This window comes from Colius striatus, chromosome W (assembly GCF_028858725.1).
Source record: "Colius striatus isolate bColStr4 chromosome W, bColStr4.1.hap1, whole genome shotgun sequence".
NCBI lineage: Eukaryota > Metazoa > Chordata > Aves > Coliiformes > Coliidae > Colius > Colius striatus.
Window position 1 is genome coordinate 20,792,125 of NC_084789.1, and position 23,379 is coordinate 20,815,503.

At 44.0% G+C, this 23,379-nt stretch overlaps 1 protein-coding gene across 1 annotated transcript in view; it reads right to left on the reverse strand.

Annotated features, from left to right (window-relative positions):
• Window positions 1-976: 976 nt before the first annotated feature.
• The window catches only part of LOC133628641 (uncharacterized), a 93,173-nt gene continuing 70,770 nt past the window's right edge, over window positions 977-23,379 (reverse strand). The window contains exons 2-3 of the mRNA XM_062017051.1: window positions 4,586-5,175; window positions 977-1,868 (exon numbers count right to left, since the gene is read on the reverse strand). Of these exons, the coding sequence (XP_061873035.1) occupies window positions 1,362-1,868; window positions 4,586-5,175 (1,097 nt within the window). The 3' untranslated portion in view covers window positions 977-1,361. The remainder of the gene's footprint in view (window positions 1,869-4,585; window positions 5,176-23,379) is intronic.

Consider the following 23,379-nt stretch of genomic DNA (forward strand, 5'->3'; position numbering starts at 1 on the left):
CTGTACTGGTGCATGGGGTTGTTCCTCCCCAGGTGCAGGACTCTGCACTTGTCCTTGTTGAACCTCAAGAGGTTCCTCCTCTGCTCTCCCCTCATCTAGCCAGCCAGTTATGCACTCATGGACGGCTATCAGATTGGTCAAACAGGATTTCCCCTTGGTGAAGCCATGTTGACTTCCCCTGATAACCATCTCTTCCTTCATGTTTAGTGAGTACATTCAGGATTAGTTGTTCCCTCACCTTTCCAGGGACGGAGGTGAGGCTGACCAGCCTGTAGTTTCCTGGGTCATCCTTCCTGCCCTTTTTGAAGACTGGCGTGACATTGGCCTTTCTCCAGTCCTCAGGCACCTCACTTGTCCTCCATCATTGTTCAGAAATGATGGAGAGTGACTTAGCAACCACATCAGCCATCTCCCTCAGCATTGTGGGATGCATCCCATCAGGACCCATTGACTTATGAGCCTTAAGCTTGGCCAACAAGTCTTCAACCTCTTCCACCCAGGGCAAGTCCTCTGCTGTAATGACCATCCTACTATCCTTGTTGGACTGGGCTTCCGAGGGCTGGCCTTGGCCGTGAAGACTGAAGCAAAGAAGGCATTCAGTACTTCGGCCTTCTCTGCATCCTCTGTCACCGGGGCACCCTCTGTATTCAGCAGCGGGCCCACATTCCCCCTAATCTTCCTTTTGCTGCTGATGTCCCTGAAAAACACCTTATTACTTTCCTCAACTTTCTTGGCCAGGTTTAATTCTAGAAGGACTCTAGCCTTCCTGATTGCACCCCTGCAAGCTCTGGCAAATTCCTATACTCTTCCCAAGAAGTCAGGCCCTGTTTCCACCTCTCATAGATGGCTACTTTCTGCCTGAGTTGTTCCAGCAGATCCTTGCTCATCCATGGAGGCCTTCTGCCTCCTTTTCCTGCTTTTCTACTTGTCAGAGACCAGCTCTTTCCAGGACGATGAAGGACAGGCGGACCACTGCTCTTTGAGCAAGTGACAGTTTATTGCTTCTTCTTATGCTCTTTTTATAGTCAGTACATATCGCAAAGGTCATCAGTATAGGTTAACAAACAATATGAGTACGTATATTTTCTATATGCTACAAATCAATCAAATGTTATCTACAAAATTTATGGTACTGTTTACTACATTTTTGTGATATATGTTCCGTGACTACAAGACATCTGGTGTCGTTATCATTGTTGTGTATACAGGATGTTTTTGCTTAAGTTAGGGGCTTTGTTCAAGGAGCCAACCCTTTCAGGCAGGCTTCCTTAGAAAAGATTAACCCTTACCAGGCAAATCCTTTCGAGGGCCATTCTACCCTTTCAGGCAGATTGGTCTCATCATTTCACCCTTTTTTCTTTTTATTCAGTATGTATTGTAGCGGGAACGTGTTGTGTAGCCATTAATTGTAATTTTTTAGTTTTTATACTCGTTTGTTTTATCATATCATACATTAAACGAAATATGCAAGGTAATACCACAACTAGGACAATTATGCATAAAGTTGCTCCTATAAGGCAATAGATTCCTTTATAAAATGAGGATAGTGATGGAAAAGAAGCCTTTAAAACACTAACAAAATCATGAGCACGTTGGGCGAGAGGTAACTGCAATTTTTCTATATTTTGTAAAGAGAGAATTTCTCCATGCAGTAGTTTTAAGTTAATTGAAGAGTTGGCATTATTCCATATTATGCTAAGCCAATAAGCAAAGATCTGTAATGATGACCAATAGTCAAAATCATGTTGTTGTCGTCGAGGTTGTCGTGGTATCAACATCAGGCGTTGAAACCTCTTTCGGAGCTTGCCTATTTTCGTTTTTGGCATGTCGAACACAGCGTTCCGGAATCCACCGAGGTACAGGCTCATCTGTTGGGAAAATACAAACATACCCTCTACCCCATAATAGAACCGGGTCAGGGCCTCTCGTGGATCCATCAATAGGATCTTTCCATAATACTACAGGTTTTTGCTGAGCTGGGGATTGCCAATGATGATCAGCAGCCGAAAGGCCAGCTGCATCGAGAGTAAAAAAGTTTAAAACAAAAAGAGCATGATTTAACAAAGACAAAGGAGTGTCCTTAATCCCCCATGTCCCCGTTTTTAATTTCTTTAATTGTGTCTTCAGAGTAAGGTTAAAGCGTTCAATCATGCCTTGACCCTGTGGATTATAAGGAATCCCTGTTTTATGTGTTATAGAAAAATGAGCACAAAATTTTGCAAATTTAGCACTAGTATATGCTGGGCCATTATCTGTCTTGATAGTCTTCGGTATACCTAAAATTGAAAAGCAGTGTAACAAATGTGAAATTACTTGTGCGGTTGATTCTCCAGACAAAGGAGTGGCTACTGCAAAATGAGAAAAGGTATCAAGGGTTACATGGATATAAGAGAGGCGGCCAAAAGAAGGATAATGAGTAACATCCATCTGCCAGAGATCATTAGGTAAAAGACCTCGAGGATTAACTCCATAATGAGGAATTGGTAAAAAAGAAACACACGAAGAACATGTTCGAACAATTTCTCTAGCTTGTTCTCGAGAGATATGGCACATACGTTGTAGAGTAGCTGCAGGTAAGTGATGCAGAGAGTGCAAACGCTGGGCTTCTGCAACAGTAGCAACAGTAAAACGAGTTAACAAATCAGCCTGATTGTTGCCGTGACTCAAAGGTCCAGGTAATTTAGAGTGACTACGAATGTGTCCTACAAAAAGAGGTGCATCTCTTATTATTAAGAGAGATTGAATCAGACCAAAATATCGTTGTATAAAAGAAACTTTAGAAGCTATGACAGGAACTGTTTCTAAAAATTGTAATGAAGTGACAATGTAACGACTGTCAGAATAGATATTCAAAGGCTCAGAAAATTTCAACAGTGCTTGATAAATTGCATATAATTCAGTCATTTGTGCAGAAACATTCTCTAATTTCCAAACATATTGGTCTGTAGGAGTATACAAAACTGCTTGTCCATTAGATGATCCATCTGTAAAAACAGTCAATGCTCCTGTTATAGGAGCTCCTTTAACGACTCTAGGAAAAGCTAAAGAATGATATGTGGCAAAACTAAGAATTTTATCAGAAGGGAACTTTTGTGTTATTTCTCCAGGAAAAGCAGCTAAGGCTACAGCAAAATCGTCTACAGTGGCCATCAGCCAAGTAATTTGAGCAGGTGTGTATGGAATTCCAATTACTGCCGGTTCTTTCCCAAGATGAGTAATACATAACTTTCGTCCTTGTTTAATTCGTTCTGCTATCTTTTGAGGATATGAAACAAGAACTCCTTTTGCAGAGTGAGATCCATGTACCCAACACAGAACACCGTCTTGATACAAGACTCCTGTAGGAGTCATTACTGTAGGCAAGATATATAAAGAGAAAGACTTTGTTATGTCTGCATATTGTAATTGAGCATTTTCTATAGCTTTTTCAACCAATCGAAGAGCTTGTTTTCCCTCTTGTGTTAACTTGCGAGGAGAGGTAGGATCAGGGTTTCCCTCAAGTATTTTAAAAAGAGGATGTAAATCGGCTGTTGTTAACTTAAGAAAAGATCTGAGCCAATTAATGTCTCCCAAAAGTTTTTGAAAATCATTCAAGGTTGTTAAAGAATTTGTTCGTATGGCAATTTTTTGTGGCATAAAAGATTTAGGATATAGTTGAAACCCCAAATATTGAAAAGGATATGATTTCTGTACCTTTTCTTGTGCTATTTTCAAACCATGTTTAGTTAACATCTGTTCAATATGAGCATAAGCATGTTGCAACTTATCGATAGATGAGGCTGCTAAAAGAATGTCATCCATATAATGGATACAAAGAACATCAGGAAATTGTTGTCTAGTTGCTTTTATACTTTCATGAACAAATTTTTGACAAAGAGTAGGACTATTAGCCATTCCTTGAGGCAATACTTTCCATTGATAGCGTTCCATAGGCTCACTAAAATTTATGGATGGAATGCTAAAAGCAAATCGACATTTGTCATCTGGATGTAAGGGGATAGTGTAAAAACAATCTTTTAAGTCAATAATTATTTTTTCAAAATTCTGAGGAATGGCAATAGGACTGGGTAGACCAGATTGTAACGCTCCCATGGTACACATTGTTTTATTGACTTCTCTCAAGTCTTGGAGAAGTCGCCATTTCCCCGACTTCTTTTTTACAACGAAAATAGGTGAGTTCCATGGTGATGTGGAAGGTTCTATATGACCTAATTGTAATTGTTCAGCTACTAATTGACGAGCAGCTTGCAACTTTTCTTTAGTTAGAGGCCATTGATCAACCCAAACAGGTTGATCTGATTTCCAACAGATTTTATCTGCATACATAGTTACTGATAAATTTATCAGATTAACTGCTAGGCGTATAGAGGTATGCACCCATTTGTGTCAAGATATCTCGGCCCCAGAGGTTAAGAGGTAAGCTTTCTAGTACATATGGTTGAATGGTACCAGAGTGTCCCTCTTTGTCTGTCCAACTTAACAACTTACAGCATTGAAGAGGCAAATTTGCAACTCCAATTCCTTTTAGATCAGCTGAAGCATGCTGTAAAGGCCATTCTTTTGGCCATTGTTTTAAAGTCATTACCGATACATCTGCTCCGGTGTCCAAGAGTCCTGTAAAATTTCTACCATCAATTGTTAACTGAAGTTCAGGTCTCTGATGATTGATGGGCTGTAAAAGATAAACGTCAGTAGATCCAAAACCGCCTGTTCCCCGAATGCGGGAATCAGCTTTTCCTATAGATGAAACATAAGGAATTAAAAGCAACTGTGCAATCTTTGTTCCTGCAGGTAGATTAAAGACAGAAATTTCAGATTGTAACATAACTTTTAACTCTCCTTCATAATCACAATCAATTAGTCCTGGTATAACTCGCAACCCTTTCATGCTCAGACTACTTCGACCCAATACTAAACCACATGTTCCAACGGGTAAAGGGCCGTATATTCCTGTTGGGATAGCTTGTGCCCCCATTTCAGGTGTTAATACGAAGTGGGAGGAGGAACACAGGTCCAATCCGGCACTGTGACTAGTGGCTCGGTGGAGTTGTGAAATGGATTGTTTAGCTGGTGCTCTGAGGTTTGCACCTGCACAGGATACATCCCCTGTTTGTTTGGGTGGGCCCGGGGCAAGCCCATTGAGAAGTTTCCCGGCTGTATCAAAGAATTGCCATTCTTATCATATTTAGATCGGCATTCATTAGCCCAATGATTACCCTTTTTGCATTTTGGGCATAAACCTGGATTTTTTCCATTATTACTTGGAATCTTTTTATTAGGACATTGACGTACTTGATGCCCCATTTGTCCGCAATGAAAACAGCTACCAGGAGGGCCTGCAACCCTTCTGTTTTTCTTAAATTGCATTGCAGCTAAAACTTGCTCAACAGGTTTGCCCTGTTGTGCTGCGGCAGTGACTATGCCTTGAATATATCCAGAGCTAACATCAGAACATAATCTGATATAATCATTTAACGTGGATTTATTTTTCCAAGGCCGTAATATGGATTGACAGATATTATTAGCATTTTCAAAAGCTAATTCCTTAACTAAAATCATAGCTGAATCGGTGTCTTGTATGAGCCTAGATGAAGTTTGTAACAAACGAGATACAAAATCATGATAAGGTTCGTCTGGTCCCTGTCGGACTTTAGTTAATTCTTCCCTAGACGTTCCATGTCTAGGTAGCCCTTTCCAGGCTTTCAAACCAATTTCTCGAATGGCATCGTATGTCGCAGCAGGATAAGTTAATTGTTGTGCCAGATCAACATGCGGTCCTGTGCCAGCTAACATTTCATGAGTAATTCCTTGTTGGCGAAAGTGTGGTTTTTGAGAATAATCATAACAGGAATCCATAAAATCTGTAAGCCATAACAAATATTCTCCTCCCGTTAAGGTAGCTTTAGCTAAGCCTTTCCAGTCCCATGGGGGAAGAACTTCAGCTGCAATTGTCTCTAAAATAGCGATAGTATATGGTGCAGTTGCACCATATTGAGCAGCATCTGTTTTCAATTCTTTAAGATTCTTAAATGGAATGGATGTATATGTAGCAATTCTAACATTGGCTTGAGTAGGGTGAGGAGCATATGTTATAGGATAAGCATGCAATATTTTTGAAAAACCCACTCACATCTTCACCTTGTTGTTTAGCTTGTAGCAATGATAACTGTAAGGGTGAGTGAGGTGATATTTGATGATATATGTCAGGAGGGGGCGGACGTCTACCAGCTTCTATTGCTGGTAAAACAACAGGTTCCTTTTTTAAAAGTGTTTGCTGTTTCTTCAATTTAAAAGGCGTATTAACAAACACTTGATCATCTTCATTATGATACTGAGTAGCTTCTTTTTCTAATTCAGCTTCCTCATCAGAGGATAATTCTTCAGATAATTCTATAGGTCTCAAGGCGCTCTTGCTTTGTTTTAACGGTCGGCATTTTTTACCTCCCGTATTTGAGTACATAAGAAAGGGATTTTTAAAATTAGATTCCTGAATATCTTTTTGTTCATTATTGATTATTGATGGATATTCAGGTGGAGCAGAGGGTTGTGAATCGGGATTAGTAAGAGCAGAAGGTTTTAAACCTGAATCCGCTGAACGAGATCGAGGACGTGTTTGTCGTTGCCATTTATCATATTCAGTATCACCTTGTAAACATTCTTTAATTAAAATCCATAAAGGAAAAGCATCTATAGGGATCTTATCAGGGCCGTTAGCAGCATAATAGCCTTTAATGTTTTCACCGACCCTATTCCATGTTTCTAAATTAATAGTGCCTTTATTCGGAAACCAAGGACACACAGTGTCTATAAATTCTAAAAATCCACCCACTTGCTTGGTGGTTACAGATATATTTCGACTTTTTAACAATGTCTTAACCATAGCTACAAACAGCTGTCTTTCCGTACTATGTACATGTCCCATATTTTAAATTGTAAATGCTGAATATGAGGGAGCCCTACCGTTGAGTCACGAGGTTCAGTCTGGACCCCCTTGCTTTCTAAGACACCTTATAGAAAGGGCTTAGGTGCGGCTGGATCCAGACTTAGTCTCAGACTTGGTCAACGGAAAATCTAAGACAAAAAAGGGATTTTTGTTTTTATTTTACTGAGATAAATTTCTACTTTCTTATATTTTACACCTTCCTAGTAGTTCTGCCCCCCTTTATTTCCCCTTTTCCTTACCGCGGTTCTGTTGATTCGGAGGCAGCTCACCCTAGTCAAAGGCAACCGAGTTTCCCGGGTTTCGGCACCATTTGTCAGAGACCAGCTCTTTCCAGGACGATGAAGGACAGGCGGACCACTGCTCTTTGAGCAAGTGACAGTTTATTGCTTCTTCTTATGCTCTTTTTATAGTCAGTACATATCGCAAAGGTCATCAGTATAGGTTAACAAACAATATGAGTACGTATATTTTCTATATGCTACAAATCAATCAAATGTTATCTACAAAATTTATGGTACTGTTTACTACATTTTTGTGATATATGTTCCGTGACTACAAGACATCTGGTGTCGTTATCATTGTTGTGTATACAGGATGTTTTTGCTTAAGTTAGGGGCTTTGTTCAAGGAGCCAACCCTTTCAGGCAGGCTTCCTTAGAAAAGATTAACCCTTACCAGGCAAATCCTTTCGAGGGCCATTCTACCCTTTCAGGCAGATTGGTCTCATCATCTACTTGTGGGGACACACTGATCCTAGGCTTGGAGGAAGGGGTACTTGAAGATTGACCATCTCTCTTGGGCACTTCTGCCTTCTAGGATCTTATCCTATGAGATATCTGTAAGCAGGTCTTTAAAGAGGCCAAAGTCGTCTCGCCTGAAATCCAGGGTCATGGTCCTGCTTTGTGTCCTGCCTCTTCCATACAGGATTTTGAACTCTACCATCTCATGGTTACTGCAGCTGAAGTTGCCTCCAACCTTCACATCCCCAACCAGACTCTCCTTATTTGTCAGCACCAGGTCCAGCATCACACCCCTCCTCCTTGTTTCCTCAATCACCTGTGACAGGAAGTTGTCGTCAACAATCTGTAGGAATTTCCTGGACTGTGTGCATTTAGCTGAGTGGCTTTGCCAGCAACTATCAGGGAGGTTGAAGTCCCCCATGAGGACCAGGGATTGTGACTGTGAGGTAGCTCTCAGCTGTTCGTGGAAGGCCTCATCCACTTCCTCCTCCTGATCAGGTGGCCTGTAGCAAACTCCTACAACAGTATCTACCTTACTACCTTACCCTGCCTCTTAATTTTTACCCATAAGCACTCAACCTGCCCCTCATCCCCACCTAGGCAGAGTTCAATACACATTAATTGCTCCTTCACATAGAGAGCAACTCCACCTCCTTGCCTTGTCAGCCCGTCCTTCCTGAACAATCCATAGCCCTCCATGTCTGTGCTCCAGTCATGGCAGCTGTCCCACCACGTCTCAGTGACTGCAATGAGGTCGTAGCCCCGCATCCACACCCACATCTCCAGTTCCTCCTGCTTATTCCCCAGGCTGCGTGCATTGGTGTAGAGGCAACGCAGGGGCTTACTCAAACACACAGGTTTCCCTGGATGGATGCAGGAGGATTCTCCCCAGTTTGGCTCTCCCTCAGGGTGGTCAGCCTTCTGCATCTCAACACGATGTGCAGATGAGGGGAACTTACCATTGCATTCCCTGCCCCGTTTCCCAGCTAGAGAGGACAGCTTGTTCTGTTTTGCTTCTCCCCCCATCCCCCAAGTCCTTTAGTTTAAAGCCCTCTTGATAAAATTCGCTAGCCTATTTCCAAATATTCCAGTGCCCTTATGGGAGAGGTGAATTCCATCCTGTCCTATCAAGTTATAGTCCCCAAAGAAGGATCCATTGTCATAAAATCCGAAATCTTCCCGCCAGCACCAGCCTCTTAGCCAGGAGTTCACTTGACTGTTTTTTGCATTGGTGACTTCTTTACCTCTGAACAGGACAGAAGAGAAAATAACCTGTGCCCCCCTACCCTTCACTTGCTCCCCCAAGGTTTTAAAATCCTTCTTAATTCTGGAGATAACGTGTCTTATGATATCATTCATATCCACATGGAACAAGAGTAAGGGATAGTAGCCTACATCCCTGATGAGCCGTGGCACTCTCTCAGCCACATCACATCTTGGCTCCTGGCTGGCAGCACACCTCTTGTGACTCCTTATCCGATCAACAGATGGGTCTCTCAGTGTCTCTTAGCAATGAGTCACCCACAACAAGCACCCGTAGCTTCTTTCCACAGTGCCCATTACCTGTTGCTGGTGGAGCAGCTGATAGTGAATTGTTTGCTGGGATTTCCCCTTCGGGAGCTTGATCATCGAAGTCACCCATTGCCAGTGCCTCATACTTATTTGTAGTTGGCACTCCGGAAGGAGGGTTATGAGGACGAGTCATTCTTTTTTTTTTTTTTTCTTACCAGGGTCCAAGGCATATCGGATTCACTGGAGGCTTGTACCTTACTGTGGAAGCCTCTGTCCATCTCCACCTCTGCCCCTCTTATACTACAGAGTCTACTAACAGTTTCCTGCTGCTCTTTCACCAGGTGCTGCAGCTCTTAAACTTGAGGGCACCTATGACATACTTACCTCAGCAGCAGATGTGCCTAAACATCCTAAACACTCCCTGCACTCCACCTGCATTGAAGCATCCTTGCTGACCATCTCTGTCTGGGTGGATGTGTCAATCTTCACCAGGGTTTTCTCCATCTGAGCCTTGGCTTCAGTCCTCAGGCAAGGGTCCACCATCTTGTTAGCTTAAGGCAGGAGCACTTCTCCGACTTGCAGCTCTCTGTGTGGGCTGTGGGATTGTTCCCTGCACAAACAGACATGCCACATCGTGGTCACTCGCGCTCCCTGGGGAATGTTTGAATCCCTCACGGTTGCTGTGGCTCCACCTCCCGGCAAGACCGTCCCCCTCGCGAGAGCTGCCTGGTCCTGGCGGCTCTCCTCGCTTCTCCTACACTCCCCATGCTCCAGGAACCCCTGGATTACCTCAATCAGCCGCAAAGCCACGAGCCTTGCCTCTGCCGTGTGTCCTGCTGATAAAAAAAAAAAAAAAGGCAGGCTTTTGTAACAAACAATAAATCCACTCCAAGTAATCTGTGCTGATGAAATCAAAAGCAGAAACAGTATCATTACAAATTACTTTTGTCATGGAGATAAATTCTACTAACACTTGCAAGTGCAGAGCATGGCTCCTAAGGCTCTCTCTCTGTTGTGGTTTCCTTAGAAATGCTGTTAAGATCAAGATGCAGGATTCAGGGAAGTATCATATTTCAGAACTAAGCAGAAAGATGATTCCCCTTTAATATTTTTTTTTTCCTAGGGAACACTTTACACAGTAATAGACAAGTAATGAAGAATTTAGTCTACCTAGAGGTTTTATGGTATTACTAGCATTAATAATATATGTGGGCTATCTGGTTTCCAGGCATGTAAAAGCCCTCTCAGTGTCCATCTTACAGCCTAATCCACAACACTTTCCAAAGGGCCATTTGGGTACCCTTGTTCTGCCCAGGAGGCGCCAAGTCTTCAGGCCCCTTCTTGGCTTGTGGCAACAGCCAAGGTAGCAACTACAGGGACTGAGAACATCAACTCGAGCTCTCTGAAACAGGCAGAATGGGAAAAAGCAAGGAAGTTTTCCATAGCTTCCCTCCTAATCACATCAGTTCTGAGGAGCACTGAGGACTTTTGCTTTCTAAGCCTATCTATCAGAGCAGGAAAACATTCACGAGCAGTCCCTGTGGAACTGCAGCTCTATCCGTCATGCACATTAATACGCTCTTGGGTTCTACCATCTTTTTTTTTTTCTTTTTTTTTTTTTAGATTTCATGGTGTCATGGTTTAGCAAGGAGCAGCTTTTGCTTGGTAACAGGGACAGCAGGTTGCAGTGAAGACCTGGTAAAGAGTTTTTGGACTCTCCCCCAGCTCCTGGGTTCAGACCCAACTCTGACCCAGCTGGGCCAATCTGGCGCCTCTGCAATCACTATTTAGGGGACGGGAATTTGAAATGCTGGTAGGAGGTGTAAGAATGATACAAAATGGAGGTGACCATGCAGATCCTACAGTCAGAGAAGGAGGAAGGAAGGAGGAGCACCCGACCAGAGACCCCTCTGCAAGCCATGGTGAGAATGCAGGCTGTACCCCTGCAACCCATGCAGGGTCATGGCAGGACTGAGAGCCACCAGCAGCTCTGTGTGAGTGCACCCGGACAAGCGAGGGACTGTGTGGGGAGGCGGCCATGGCGCAGGCCGTGCTGGAGAGCCTGCACGCCTCAGAGCAGCCCCACATGAGAGGCAGAGAGGAGCTGCAGCTTTTGGGATAAATGCACGTTGGAGCAGCCCGTGCAGGGCTGCCATGTGTGTGAGGTATCCCATGGATTTGCAGGGAGAACTGGTGGGGAGCCCACCTGCCCTGAGGAGAGGCAAATGGCAGAAACTATCAGGAACAGACTGGTTGAAACCCCCACTCCCTGCCCCCCTGGGCCGTTCATGGGGGGAGGATGTAAAAACATGGGGATCAGGGCTCTGAGCCCAGGAAGAGGGGAGGAGTGGGGAGAAGGTGGTCTTAAAGGACTGGTCGGACTCTTCATTGTTGTACCACTCTGTGTTGCTTTATGTTGGTTATGTTTTGGGGTTTTCTGGTTATGCTTTAGTTAGTGTTGCATTATTTTCTGTTTTCTTCCCCAAGCTGAGTAGCCTGGTCTGTTTTGTCCTGGATCTTAAGGGGCAATTAAGCTGTCCCTGCCCTTTGGCAATCCTGGGGTCTTTGGTACTTGAGGCTAATGGTGGTCTTTTGTTCCCTGATGGGCCTAAACCATGACAGATGGAGAGCAGCACAAAGCAGGGAATCAAAGCAGATCTGGTTTTGGGTGGCATTTCCTACCTGGACACAGGCAGTGAATTCTGGCAGCAGCATATGCTCGCCTGTGCCTGTGTGAGAATGCGCAAGTTCAGGCAGAAAAGGTGGACCCGGGACAAGAAACAAAAACCAGCAGATGTTGGCAGATATATTGAAAAGAGTATGGAGGACATTGATATATGTAGGTGTCCTGGCTGGAAAGAGTAAGAAAACGATGATTGGCACGTGTAAGAAACTATGAACTAAGGTATTGTTTATTGAGATTTATGTTAAGCTCAATGTAAAGGTTAGACAACAAAAGACAGGAAAATTGCTTATGCGAACAGCTGCCGGACATCACTTGTGTGAGATAAGATAACCGTAATTGCCTTCACATACCAATACCACCTGTGCAAGCAGAAGAGATACTGCTCAAAGATAACTACAGGATGTTCTGAGGAACAAAGGAGGAAGACTCCTTACTCAACAACCACCGGAAGGCAGAAAACGACCCCCTTCACAGCAACTGAAGCATGCGCAGAGTACCTACAGTGCTTCACGGCCACGGACTAAAATGTATAAAAAAGGGACTGTTTGAACTGATCAGCACGGCAGTTGGCTGAGCGCAGACTCCCCTGCCGTCCAGCGCTGTCTTTGCTCATATTCTACTTGCTACAATTAATAAAATTATAATTGGATTATGATCCATTGTGGTCTCAGTTTATGACAATTTCTTGGTGCCGTGACTCGGATAAGGAACGGTGAGCTTCAGTCCTCCGGGGAGGCGCCCCGTGGCAATCCGCGGCCCCGCGACTGACAGCCTACCTCAGCCTTACCGACGAACCCAAATTCTAGAATAATGAGCAAAGGAGAAACCGGTAAAATCCCATAAAAATTCTGTGCACGGGAGTCCAGACGAAGACGCAGGGACGCGTAAGTATATTGCGAATTGGTTCGCGGGTTTTTCCGTTCGGGCGGGATTGGATTTCCTGGATTATAGTGACTGAGAGGTTCGATACACTGAACCAAGCGAGTATGGACCCTTAATTACTGTGTTTCCCATCTCCCGCGAGGGACTGGGCCAGGAACAAGGGGAGTGAGTGAGTGTGTGTTTGTGGATAATCCAGAAGATGGGGGCGAAGGGCAGCAAGCCTTCGACTCCCATGGGAAGGGTACCCACTGTACCTAAGAATACCCCTCTGGCATATATCTTAGATAATTGGAGATATTTCCCTGGAACCCTAGGGAAAGATAAGCAAAAAATGATAGAATATTGTACTAAGATATGGGGAGGGAAGAAGATTTCTAAAAATGTCTTTTGGCCAGTCTATGGGTCAGAAGAAGATTGGATAAGACAACAATTAAGCCTCTGGGTTAATAATAAAAAACCCCTTAACCCGGAAGAAAGTCAATATGCGGAAGTGTGGTTAAAAAGACCGGGGGCTAGACTTTACCTCCTGCTCCCACAGCCCCTCCAGAGGTCCCCAGGGCGTCCACTCCCCCACCGGAGTTGTAACGAGAGTCTCCCCCTCCTCCTTTTGGGACCAAACCTTTATACTCGGGATGAAATGCAATCTATCCTTGGTCAATTATTTACTACCGAGGAAAGAGACATGATTAAGACGAGCAGGAATGAGATTGTGGGATGCTCAACATGCCCAGGGACCTAAAGCAAATATTAAATGGCCACTCCAAAGACCTAATTGGGATAATCAGGATCCGGTGCATAGAACTCATATGCAGGACCTGAGAACTATAGTAATTCAGGGAATTAGAGAAGCAGTACCCCGTGGCCAGAATATCAATAAAGCATTTAATAAAATGCAAAAGAAAGATGAAAGCCCTACTGAGTGGCTGGAACGACTGAGGAAAGCCCTTCAGCTGTATTCTGGGGTAAATCCAGACGACCCTTTAGGGCAAGCGCTCCTCAAAACTCAGTTTGTGGCAAAATCATGGGAAGATATCAGAAAGAAGGTTGAAAAGTTAGAAGACTGGCAGAGTAGAGGGTTAGATGAATTATTGAGGGAAGCTCAGAAAGTCTATGTAAGGCGAGAAGAAGAGAGCAGCAAGCGACAAGTAAAAATGATGGTAGCAGCGGTCAGAGAGGATCGCAAAGAGCGGAATGGTGAACACAGATCTGCTGGAACGAAACAAGGGAACGTAGTAGTAAAGAAGGAACAGAGATGTTGTTTTTATTGTGGAAAGAAGGGACATATAAAGAAGAATTGCAGAGAAAGGATCAGGGATGAGGAAATATCGAAAGCGGAATAGGAGAGTCAGGGGCTCTATATTTTAGGGGACCGGAGTCATCATGAGCCCTTGATAAAATTAAAAATGGGTCCCCATAAACAAGAGTTCACCTTTTTAGTAGACACTGTGGCTGAGAAATCGACTATTAGGCAAATACCTGAGGGATGTAAAGTTTCCCCTGAAAAAGTACAAGTAATTGGGGCAAAAGGAGAACCCTTTAAAGTAAGTAAAATCAAAAATGTGGTATTCGAAACTGAAAATAAATTTGGAATGGGTGAACTCTTGCTCGTCCCTGAAGCAGAATTTAATCTGCTAGGACGAGATTTAATTGTTGAATTGCAATTAGAAATTAAAGTAAAAGAATCAAGAGCTAACAGTGTCTGCTTATCCTTTGACCGTGGATGATCAAAAACAAATTAACCCCGATGTCTGGTACTCTCCGGACACAATTAGTAGATTGGAAATCCCACCGATTAAAATCCAAATTTCTGAACCCCACATACCTGTGAGGGTAAAGCAATATCCCATATCCCTAGAAGGACGGAGAGGATTAAAATCAGAAATTGATCGATTATTAACACAAGGAATTTTAGAGCCTTGTATGTCACCCTTTAACACCCCGATTCTGCCTGTAAAGAAACCTAATGGGAAATATCGGCTCGTACATGATTTAAGGGAAATAAACAAAAGAACTATCACCCGGTTCCCTGTAGTAGCAAATCCATACATACTGCTAAGCAAGCTAGGACCCCATAACTCCTGGTATAGTGTGGTTGATTTAAAGGATGCCTTTTGGGCCTGTCCACTGGCAGAAGAATGCCATGATTATTTTGCCTTTGAATGGGAAGACATAGAAACAGGCCGTAGACAGCAATTGAGATGGACCGTGCTCCCCCAAGGGTTCACTGAGTCCCCTAATCTGTTTGGACAGGCCCTGGAAGAGCTCTTAAAGGAATACCAGGCACAAACGGGAAACGTGCTGTTACAATATGTAGATGATCTGCTCATAGCAGGGAATAATAAGGAAGATGTAAGAAAAGAAAGCATTCGACTCCTAAACTTTCTTGCACAAAAGGGACTACGGGTATCACGAGAAAAGTTACAATTTGTGGAGGAAAAAGTGAAATATTTGGGACATTATTTGTTTAACAGAAAAAAGATATTGGATCCAGAGCGCATTAAAGGGATTCTGGAATTATCTATGCCTGTCACTAAGAGGCAAATTCGGCAGGCATTAGGGCTATTTGGGTATTGTAGGCAATGGATAGAGAACTATAGCTTTAAAGTTAAATTCTTATATGAACAACTGTCTAAAGACAGAATACCCAAATGGACCCCTCAGGATCAAGAGCAGTTTGCCAGTCTCAAAAGGGAGCTAAGTCAAGCACCAGTTTTAAGCCTACCAGATTTAAAGTGGCCATTCCATTTATTTGTTAACATACATGAAGGGACGGCATTCGGAGTATTAACTCAGGAATGGGCCGGACAAAAGAAACCGGTGGCATACCTATCAAAGCTGTTAGATCCTGTGAGCAGGGGTTGGCCGAGCTGCTTACAAATCATTGTTGCTGCTGCCTTATTACTTGAAGAAACAAATCGCATTATCTTTAATGGAGAAGTTGTCTTATATGCGCCTCATAACATCAGGGGAGTGTTACAACAAAAAGCAGAGAAATGGCTTACAGATAGCCGATTATTAAAGTATGAGGGGATACTTATAGAATCCCCTAAACTATCTTTAAAAAAAAAAAAACAACAAAACTATTGGGGCAGTTAATCCTGCTGAATTTTTGTACCCAGGAGAAGATAATGAACTGTTACACAATTGTTTTCAAACAATTGAACAGGGCCAAGTACATATTGCCAGATGGGAGAGAAGTTTTGCCAAAGGGCATAGCACTTGAAATATTTTCAAAAATACATAGTAAAACACACTGGGGAACCCAGGCGTTAGTTGATCATTTCAATCGACAATTTGCGTGTATAGGTGTATATAACATAGCAAAAACGGTCACAGCAGCCTGCGAGACCTGTCAAAAGGTTAATCGAAATAACATGAGACAAAAACCCCTTGGAGGACGTTCCCCAGCATACAGACCCTTCTCACACATACAAGTGGATTTTACTGAACTACCTAGGGTAGGGCGTTATAAATATTTATTAGTAATGGTGGATCATTTAACACATTATGTTGAGGCTTTTCCTACCTCCAAGGCAACTGCTAACCAAGTTACTAAGATATTACTTGAACACATTATACCTCGATATGGAGTACCTGATGTAATTGATTCGGACAGAGGAACACACTTTGTGTCAAAAATTGTTAGAGATCTAACAGAAAACTTGGATATTAAGTGGGAATACCATACACCATGGCATCCACAAAGTTCGGGAAAGGTTGAAAGGATGAATGGAGAAATCAAAACTACTTTGACTAAATTGATGATAGAAACCAAATTATCATGGATTAAGTGCCTACCTATGGCACTATTAATTCTCAGAACCAGGCCCCGAGCAGATATAGGAATATCAGCGTTTGAAATAGTGTATGGAATGCCCTACAGAATTGAAAGTCCACAAACAAATGTTTTAATTCGAGATCGTGTGATTAATGAATATGTTTCACAATTAGCAGAGCATCGTAACAAGCTTTGGGAACGTGGACTGATTGTACAACGACCCCCGTTGGATTTAAAAATTCACAATGTTAAACCTGGAGATTGGATATTGATTAAAGTGTGGAAGGAAGAAACTCTAAAACCCAATTGGGAGGGACCTTATCTTGTTTTGCTTACAACAGAAACAGCTGTCCGGACTGCTGAGCGTGGATGGACTCATGCCAGTCGCATTAAAGGTCCAGTGATGAGACCCCACTGGAAAGTAATCAGTACTCCAGGTGACACCAAGATAACCCTGAAAAGATAACGTAATGACAAAGACTTTATTTGATTATTTAAGACTTTATTTGATTATTTTGTTGTGTTACCTTTCGGTATAAAGTGTGTATTGTTGTTTACATTTGCAATAATTATTTCTTTGTTTATCTATTATATATGGAAGCGTACAAAGTGTGCTGAAGTAAATTACTAAACTTATGCAACTATAAAATATTGAATATAGAGGATATACTGATGTAAATAATATATGCACTCAGAGTATATGAATTGGGCTTAATGATTTGAATTATAATCTTTGAACTGTAATCGTTATCCATTTACTTGTTTTAGGAGTAAGGTATGCCAGGATAAATGGTGGACCCACTGTGAATGTGAATACCCTCCAATAGGAGTTTGCACACAGTGTTGATGAATCCAAAGAACTCTCACTGAGTGGAAATTAAAACAATTAGAGTCTAAACAAGAAATTACTCAAAAATCCCATGAGTGGTGGGAAATCTTTGCCAAAGGAATAAACTCTCAATATTATTGTTACCATTTCAACGAATCAGTCCCCTTTGTAGCTGAAATCCTGGCTATAAAGTGCAGAAGGGAAGTGCTAACTGTGTCTTGCTTTGTCCCATTAGTTAAAGCTGGGAAGCCTATGTAAACAGGCAGAAAGCCCGAAACAGCTGTTCTCCTGAAGAGTTCCCTTGCTGCCGAGAAGATGGTACACCCCGTGGCTCGAAGCAACCGAGTCAACGGGCGAGGCAGAGGAGGAACAAACTGTGGAGAAAAGAACCAGAACAGTGGGACACAAAAGCAGCAATGGTCAAACTTCCCCAGGACTGGTAAAAACATACTTAAATTAGCAAAATTGATAAATACCCTTTCTCTTGGTATACCGTTAGTGTTGTTCTTAGTAATAATCCAAGTAAATGGGAACCCCCATGAGCCAATGCTCTGGAAATTATATAACTTACAAGAAAGTAAACTTATACAAAGTCGAAATAGTATAGAAGAAAATTGGAATTTTACAGTGACTGAATTCATACGGGGATGTCTTGAAGGAAGTGCCGGAGTTTGTAAAGCATGGTATATATGTCCAGCCTCAAACCCTGGAAAGAGCTATTGTAATTACCCGGGACATTATTATTGTGGATATTGGGGTTGTGAGACAATAGCTTCAGAGTGGAAAACAACAGGAGATAAATATGAAAATTGGTTTAACGTTTCACCCTGGCTAACCACTTTATTGTCTGCTTTAGCAGGACCACTTATTATGTTGATTCTGGGGCTTATATTTGGACCATGCATATTACGCTATATTTTACATTTTATTAAGGAGCGGTTTGACATAGCTAAACTACTCATTCTAACTACGAGGCCTGAGACAAATTATAAAAGCATATCTACTAATGAAGATGAAGATGATGAAGATTGTTGTGAATGCGTTATGCCACGTGAAAACTATGATTGTAATTGTAAGGTATTATCTTGTGAGTGTTATGGTAAATGTTGGGATTGTGGAAAAAGGTTTGCTTGCAGTGCCGAAAATGAAAATAGCGTCTAATAAACAATAATAGGATAAAAGAAAAAAGGGGGGATTGTAAGAAACTATGAACTAAGGTATTGTTTATTGAGATTTATGTTAAGCTCAATGTAAAGGTTAGACAACAAAAGACAGGAAAATTGCATATGCGAACAGCTGCCAGACATCACTTGTGTGAGATAAGATAACCGTAATTGCCTTTACATACCAATACCACCTATGCAAGCAGAAGAGATACTGCTCAAAGATAACTACAGGATGTTCTGAGGAACAAAGGAGGAAGACTCCTTACTCAACAACCACCGGAAGGCAGAAAACGACCCCCTTCACAGCAACTGAAGAATGCGCAGAGTACCTACAGTGCTTCACGGCCACGGACTAAAATGTATAAAAAAGGGACTGTTTGAACTGATCGGGACGGCAGTTGGCGGAGCGCAGACTCCCCTGTCGTCCAGCGCTGTCTTTGCTCATATTCTACTTGCTACAGAGCATGGCCATCACATCAGGGGCAGTGTTTCTGGAATATTGTGTCCAGTGCTGGGCCCCTCAGTTCCAGAAGGACAGGGAGCTGCTGGAGAGAGTTCAGTGCAGGGCCACAGAGATGCTGAAGGGAGTGGAGCATCTCCCTTGTGCTGAAAGGCTGAGGGAGCTGAATGAGTTCCTGTGTGCCCTACTCTAGGTGGTGCTGCTCTGGCAGGGGGATTGCTTTCAAAGTCCCTCCCAACTCTTATGATTCTGTGGTTCTGTTTCCACACAGGAGGCTTCTCCCTCCTTGCACCCTGTTCACTCAAAGGTCCTATTTTCTCACCTCCTTCTGCTTCAGAGCTTCCCCCTGCCTTTGATGGCCTCAGGCTGACTGCACCCACTGCTCCCTTTCCTGGGGGACAGAGCCAGTCAGGGGAGATGAGCTGCCTTCAAGGTTTCAGTCGTTTTTGCCTTTCATTTGGTGAAGAGCACAGCATGGAGGCTTGGAGCAGAAGCTCTGACGATCCCTATGAAGGAACACATCCGTTTTCTCTTGTTTTTCACCCCAGAGGTGAGAGGAGCTCACAGGAAGGGCAGAAGTGAGGGCAGTTCCATTTGATTTGCCAAGAGCAGTGGGAATAATGCTGAGTGACACAGGGGCAACACTGAAGTCACCCTCCAATGCTTTCAGAGGTGACCTGACCTGGATTTTGAGGTACATCTTTGAAGGAAGCCCAGTAAAACTTGCACTGCTGCTTTTAAACACCTCCAAGGCTGGCAACTGTGAGCCATTGGCAGCTGTGCTTCCTGCCACTTACTGTGGGTTCCTTGGTAAAGGGGTTTGAAGAGGGCTGTTGGGTTTGTTTTCAGAAGGAATTCATAGCACACCACACCTAGAGTGGGCTTCAGCTGATTAAATCTGAGTCAACACAGGCTGCTGGAATAAACTTTAGCTCCTGTTGTCATCAGCTCTGCTGCACTCACTGAGTCTAAACTAGGTTAGGGGAATGGTTGACCTAAAGCTATTCTCTTGAATGAAGAAGGAAGGCTGGGGTTGCTAGCTGGGCTGCAGCATCTAGATCACACCTGATGATAGGTGAGGAGAATCTTGCCCTGAGAGGTTCATTCCCTCAGTTCTATCTGCAGTGGTAGGTAAAACCAGACCTAAGCTGCTTAGGACTTGGTCATTACCTGTATTGAATACTTTTAGCCCTGTAGAGATGATCCCAGTAGCCAGAGTGTGTGGGAAGTACTCAAAATACTTGGGAGCCTTACAGTATGGGCAGTGCAGAAGCAGTTGAATCATAGAATCATTTCAGTTGTTAAAGCCCTTGAAGCTGCTGCAGTCCCAGCCCTCCTTGCACCCTGCCCAGCCCAGCACTACCCCATGGCCCTCAGCGCCTCAGCCCCATGGCTTTGGGATCCCTCCAGGGCTGGGCACTCCCCCAGCTCCCTGGGCAGCCTGGCACAAGGGCTGACACCCCTCTCAGGGGAAAAGCTCTTCCTCAGCTACAATCTCAACCTCCCCTGGTGCAACCTGAGGCTGTTTCCTCTTGTCCTGTCACTTGGGAGCAGAGACAGACCCTCAGCTCACTGCAGCCTCCTGTCAGGGAGCTGCAGAGTGCTCCTGTCTCCCCTCAGCCTCCTCTTCTCCAGGCTGAACACCCCCATCCCCCTCAGTCTCTCCCTAGCACCCTTGTGCTCCAGCCCCTTCCCCAGCTTCATTGCCCATCTCTGGCCACTCTCCAGCCCCTCAGTGTTATGCCATGCTTGACTCTGCTAAAGACACAGTGACTATTTTGTGCCCAAGCTACAGCAAGCAGCATGCACAGACAGGGTGAGGAGCTTGCTGGGCTGAGCCTACACCACTCAGATCCAACACCACAGTGTTTGCCAAGGTGAGAATTCAGTGTTGCAGGTTAAGGAGAAAAGAAAATGCTCAGTGGCTGTAACATACCAAAGACTGAGGCTGCTCAGAGCCACAGATGGGACTGGCACACACTTGTCTTTTTGAAGCATATTGCAGTTGGCAGCTGTTTCATTTCCCCCTCCCATGGTAAAAACCAGTGCTCTGAAAAGAACCAGTTTGTGTAAAACAAGTAAGCACAAGATATTTGTTTCTTCCTTCCCAGAATCCAGACAGGAGTCTGATTCAGTCCTTATTAATCTTTTCTGGATAAGGAAGGAATGCAATGTTCTGTGAGTACAATGTGTGCTGAGTAAGTAATTTTCTTCCCAACTGATCCCAACTCTTCACTTGGGATGATTCTTGCTCACGTTATCATGTAAAGCTCATGTTTAATAACAACCTTCTAATACAGGCAGTTAGTATATCCATTGTAAGGACCAAGTTGGAGACTAGTGAGCCCAAACAGTCATAGAACCACGGAATGGTGGGGGTTGTAAGGGACCTTTAGACATCATCCAGTCCAACCCCCCTGCACAGGCAGCTCCCACCTAGATCAGGGAGCACAGGAACGTGTCCAGGTGAGTCTTGAAGAGCTCCAAGTCTTGAAGAGTCTCCACACCCTCCCTGGGCAGCCTGGGCCAGGCCTCCCTCACCTCAGCACCTCCTTGGCCCTGCTGCCCACACTCTGCTGGATGCCCCCAGGCTGCCATTGGCTTCTTGCCCACGAGGGCACGTTGCTGGCTCATGGTCAGTTTATTATCCCCCAGCACTGCCAGGTCTCTCTCCTGGAGCTGCTCTCCAGCAGGTCACCCCCAGCCTGGCCTGCTGCAGGGGGTTGTTCCTCCCCAGCTGCAGGACTCTCCCCTTGCCCTTGTTGAAGCTCAGCAGGTTCCTCTGTGCCCAACTCTCCAGCTGGTTGAGATCTGGCTGACTGGCAGCACAGCCTCTGGGGAATCAGCCAGTCCTCCCAGTTTGGTGCCAGCAGGGAACTTGCTGAGGATCCCTCTGTGCCCTCACCCAGGTGCTTGATGAAGGTGTTGACCAAAACTGGCCCCAGAACCCATCCCTGTGTAACTCCACTGGCCACAGGCCTCCAACTCCATTCTGTGCCATTGATCACCCCCCTCTGGGCTCTGTCATTCAGCCAGCTCTCCATCCACTTCACTATTCCAAACCCAGCTGGATGAGTTCCTGTGTGCCCTACTCTGGGTGGTGCTGCTCTGGCAGGGGGGGTTGCACTGGATGAGCTTTCCAGGTCCCTTCCAACCCTTGAGATTCTGTGTGAAAAGTGTGCATTGGGCCTTTTGGCTGTGTCCAGGATCACATAATTTTAGCTTTAATCACAAGAACCCTGAGAAGAATGATCAGCATTATATATGACTCAAAACACATAGTAAAGGAACCTGAGCTTCTCATTGCTTCTCTATAGCTTCTCATTTGAAAACTTAAAGGAGGGCAGTTAAAAACCCAACTGTTTCCACTTAGCTGAGGCAGTTTTAGGACATAACCAATAGAAATAGCATGTTGACTTCTCTCCTGGTTGCCTTGATCTTTTAAACTAATTAGGAATCAAGTTGGGACTTGTTAAGACATCAGAAGGAGTGCAGAAGGACTTTGTGGCTCAAACACACTTGCTTTGGCTTTAATTAGAGTAGGAGAGAAACAGGGGTATAAAAGCCCCAATGATATAAAAGCTTCTTGGTGGAATTTCAAGTCATAGGAGCTTAATCTGGTTTTCCTCAGAGTCAGGGTCTGTAAACAAAGAGAGAAGAGTGGTTTAAAGTACCTTTCATCAAGCAGAACAACACTACGTGAGCTGAAGATAAAGCAATGTCATTTCATCTTGTTAAGCTTGCAAGCAGAGAACAATCACTGAGTGATTATTTTGATTGCCAATTAGCTACCTCACTAGCCTGCTCCTAGGCACCTGTGCCATCCCTTTATGAACTCAGTTTTGCTGCCTGTCTTGAGAGTACAACTTCCCTAATGTTCCAGAGATATTTATTCAATGGATGTATTTCTTAGATGACTTGGGTTGGTAATATAGCTTAAAAGACACTTTTCTTTTTGATGGCTTTGTCACATGTAGCACATTTGAGTTGTTATTTAGGTCTTAAACATCATAGAGAGGGGTTTTTCTCCCTCTCTGCTCTGCCCTGGTGAGGCCTCTTGTGTCCAGTTCTGGGCTCCCCAGCTCCAGAGGGACAGGGAAGTGCTGGAGAGAGGCCAGTAAGGGTCAGCAAGATGCTGAGGGGATGGAACATCTCTATGAGGAGGAAAGGCTGAGGGACCTGGGGCTGTTCAGCCTGGAGAAGAGAAGGCTGAGCTCAAGGAGTCCTCAGCAACACTTCTAAGTGCCTAAATGGTGAATATGAGGAGAATGGGGCCAGTCTTTGTTCTGTGGTGGCCAGTAACAGGACAAGGGGTGATGGGCACAAGCTGGAACACAAGAACTTCCACTGGAACATGAGGAGAAAGTCCTTTGGTGCTGAGGTG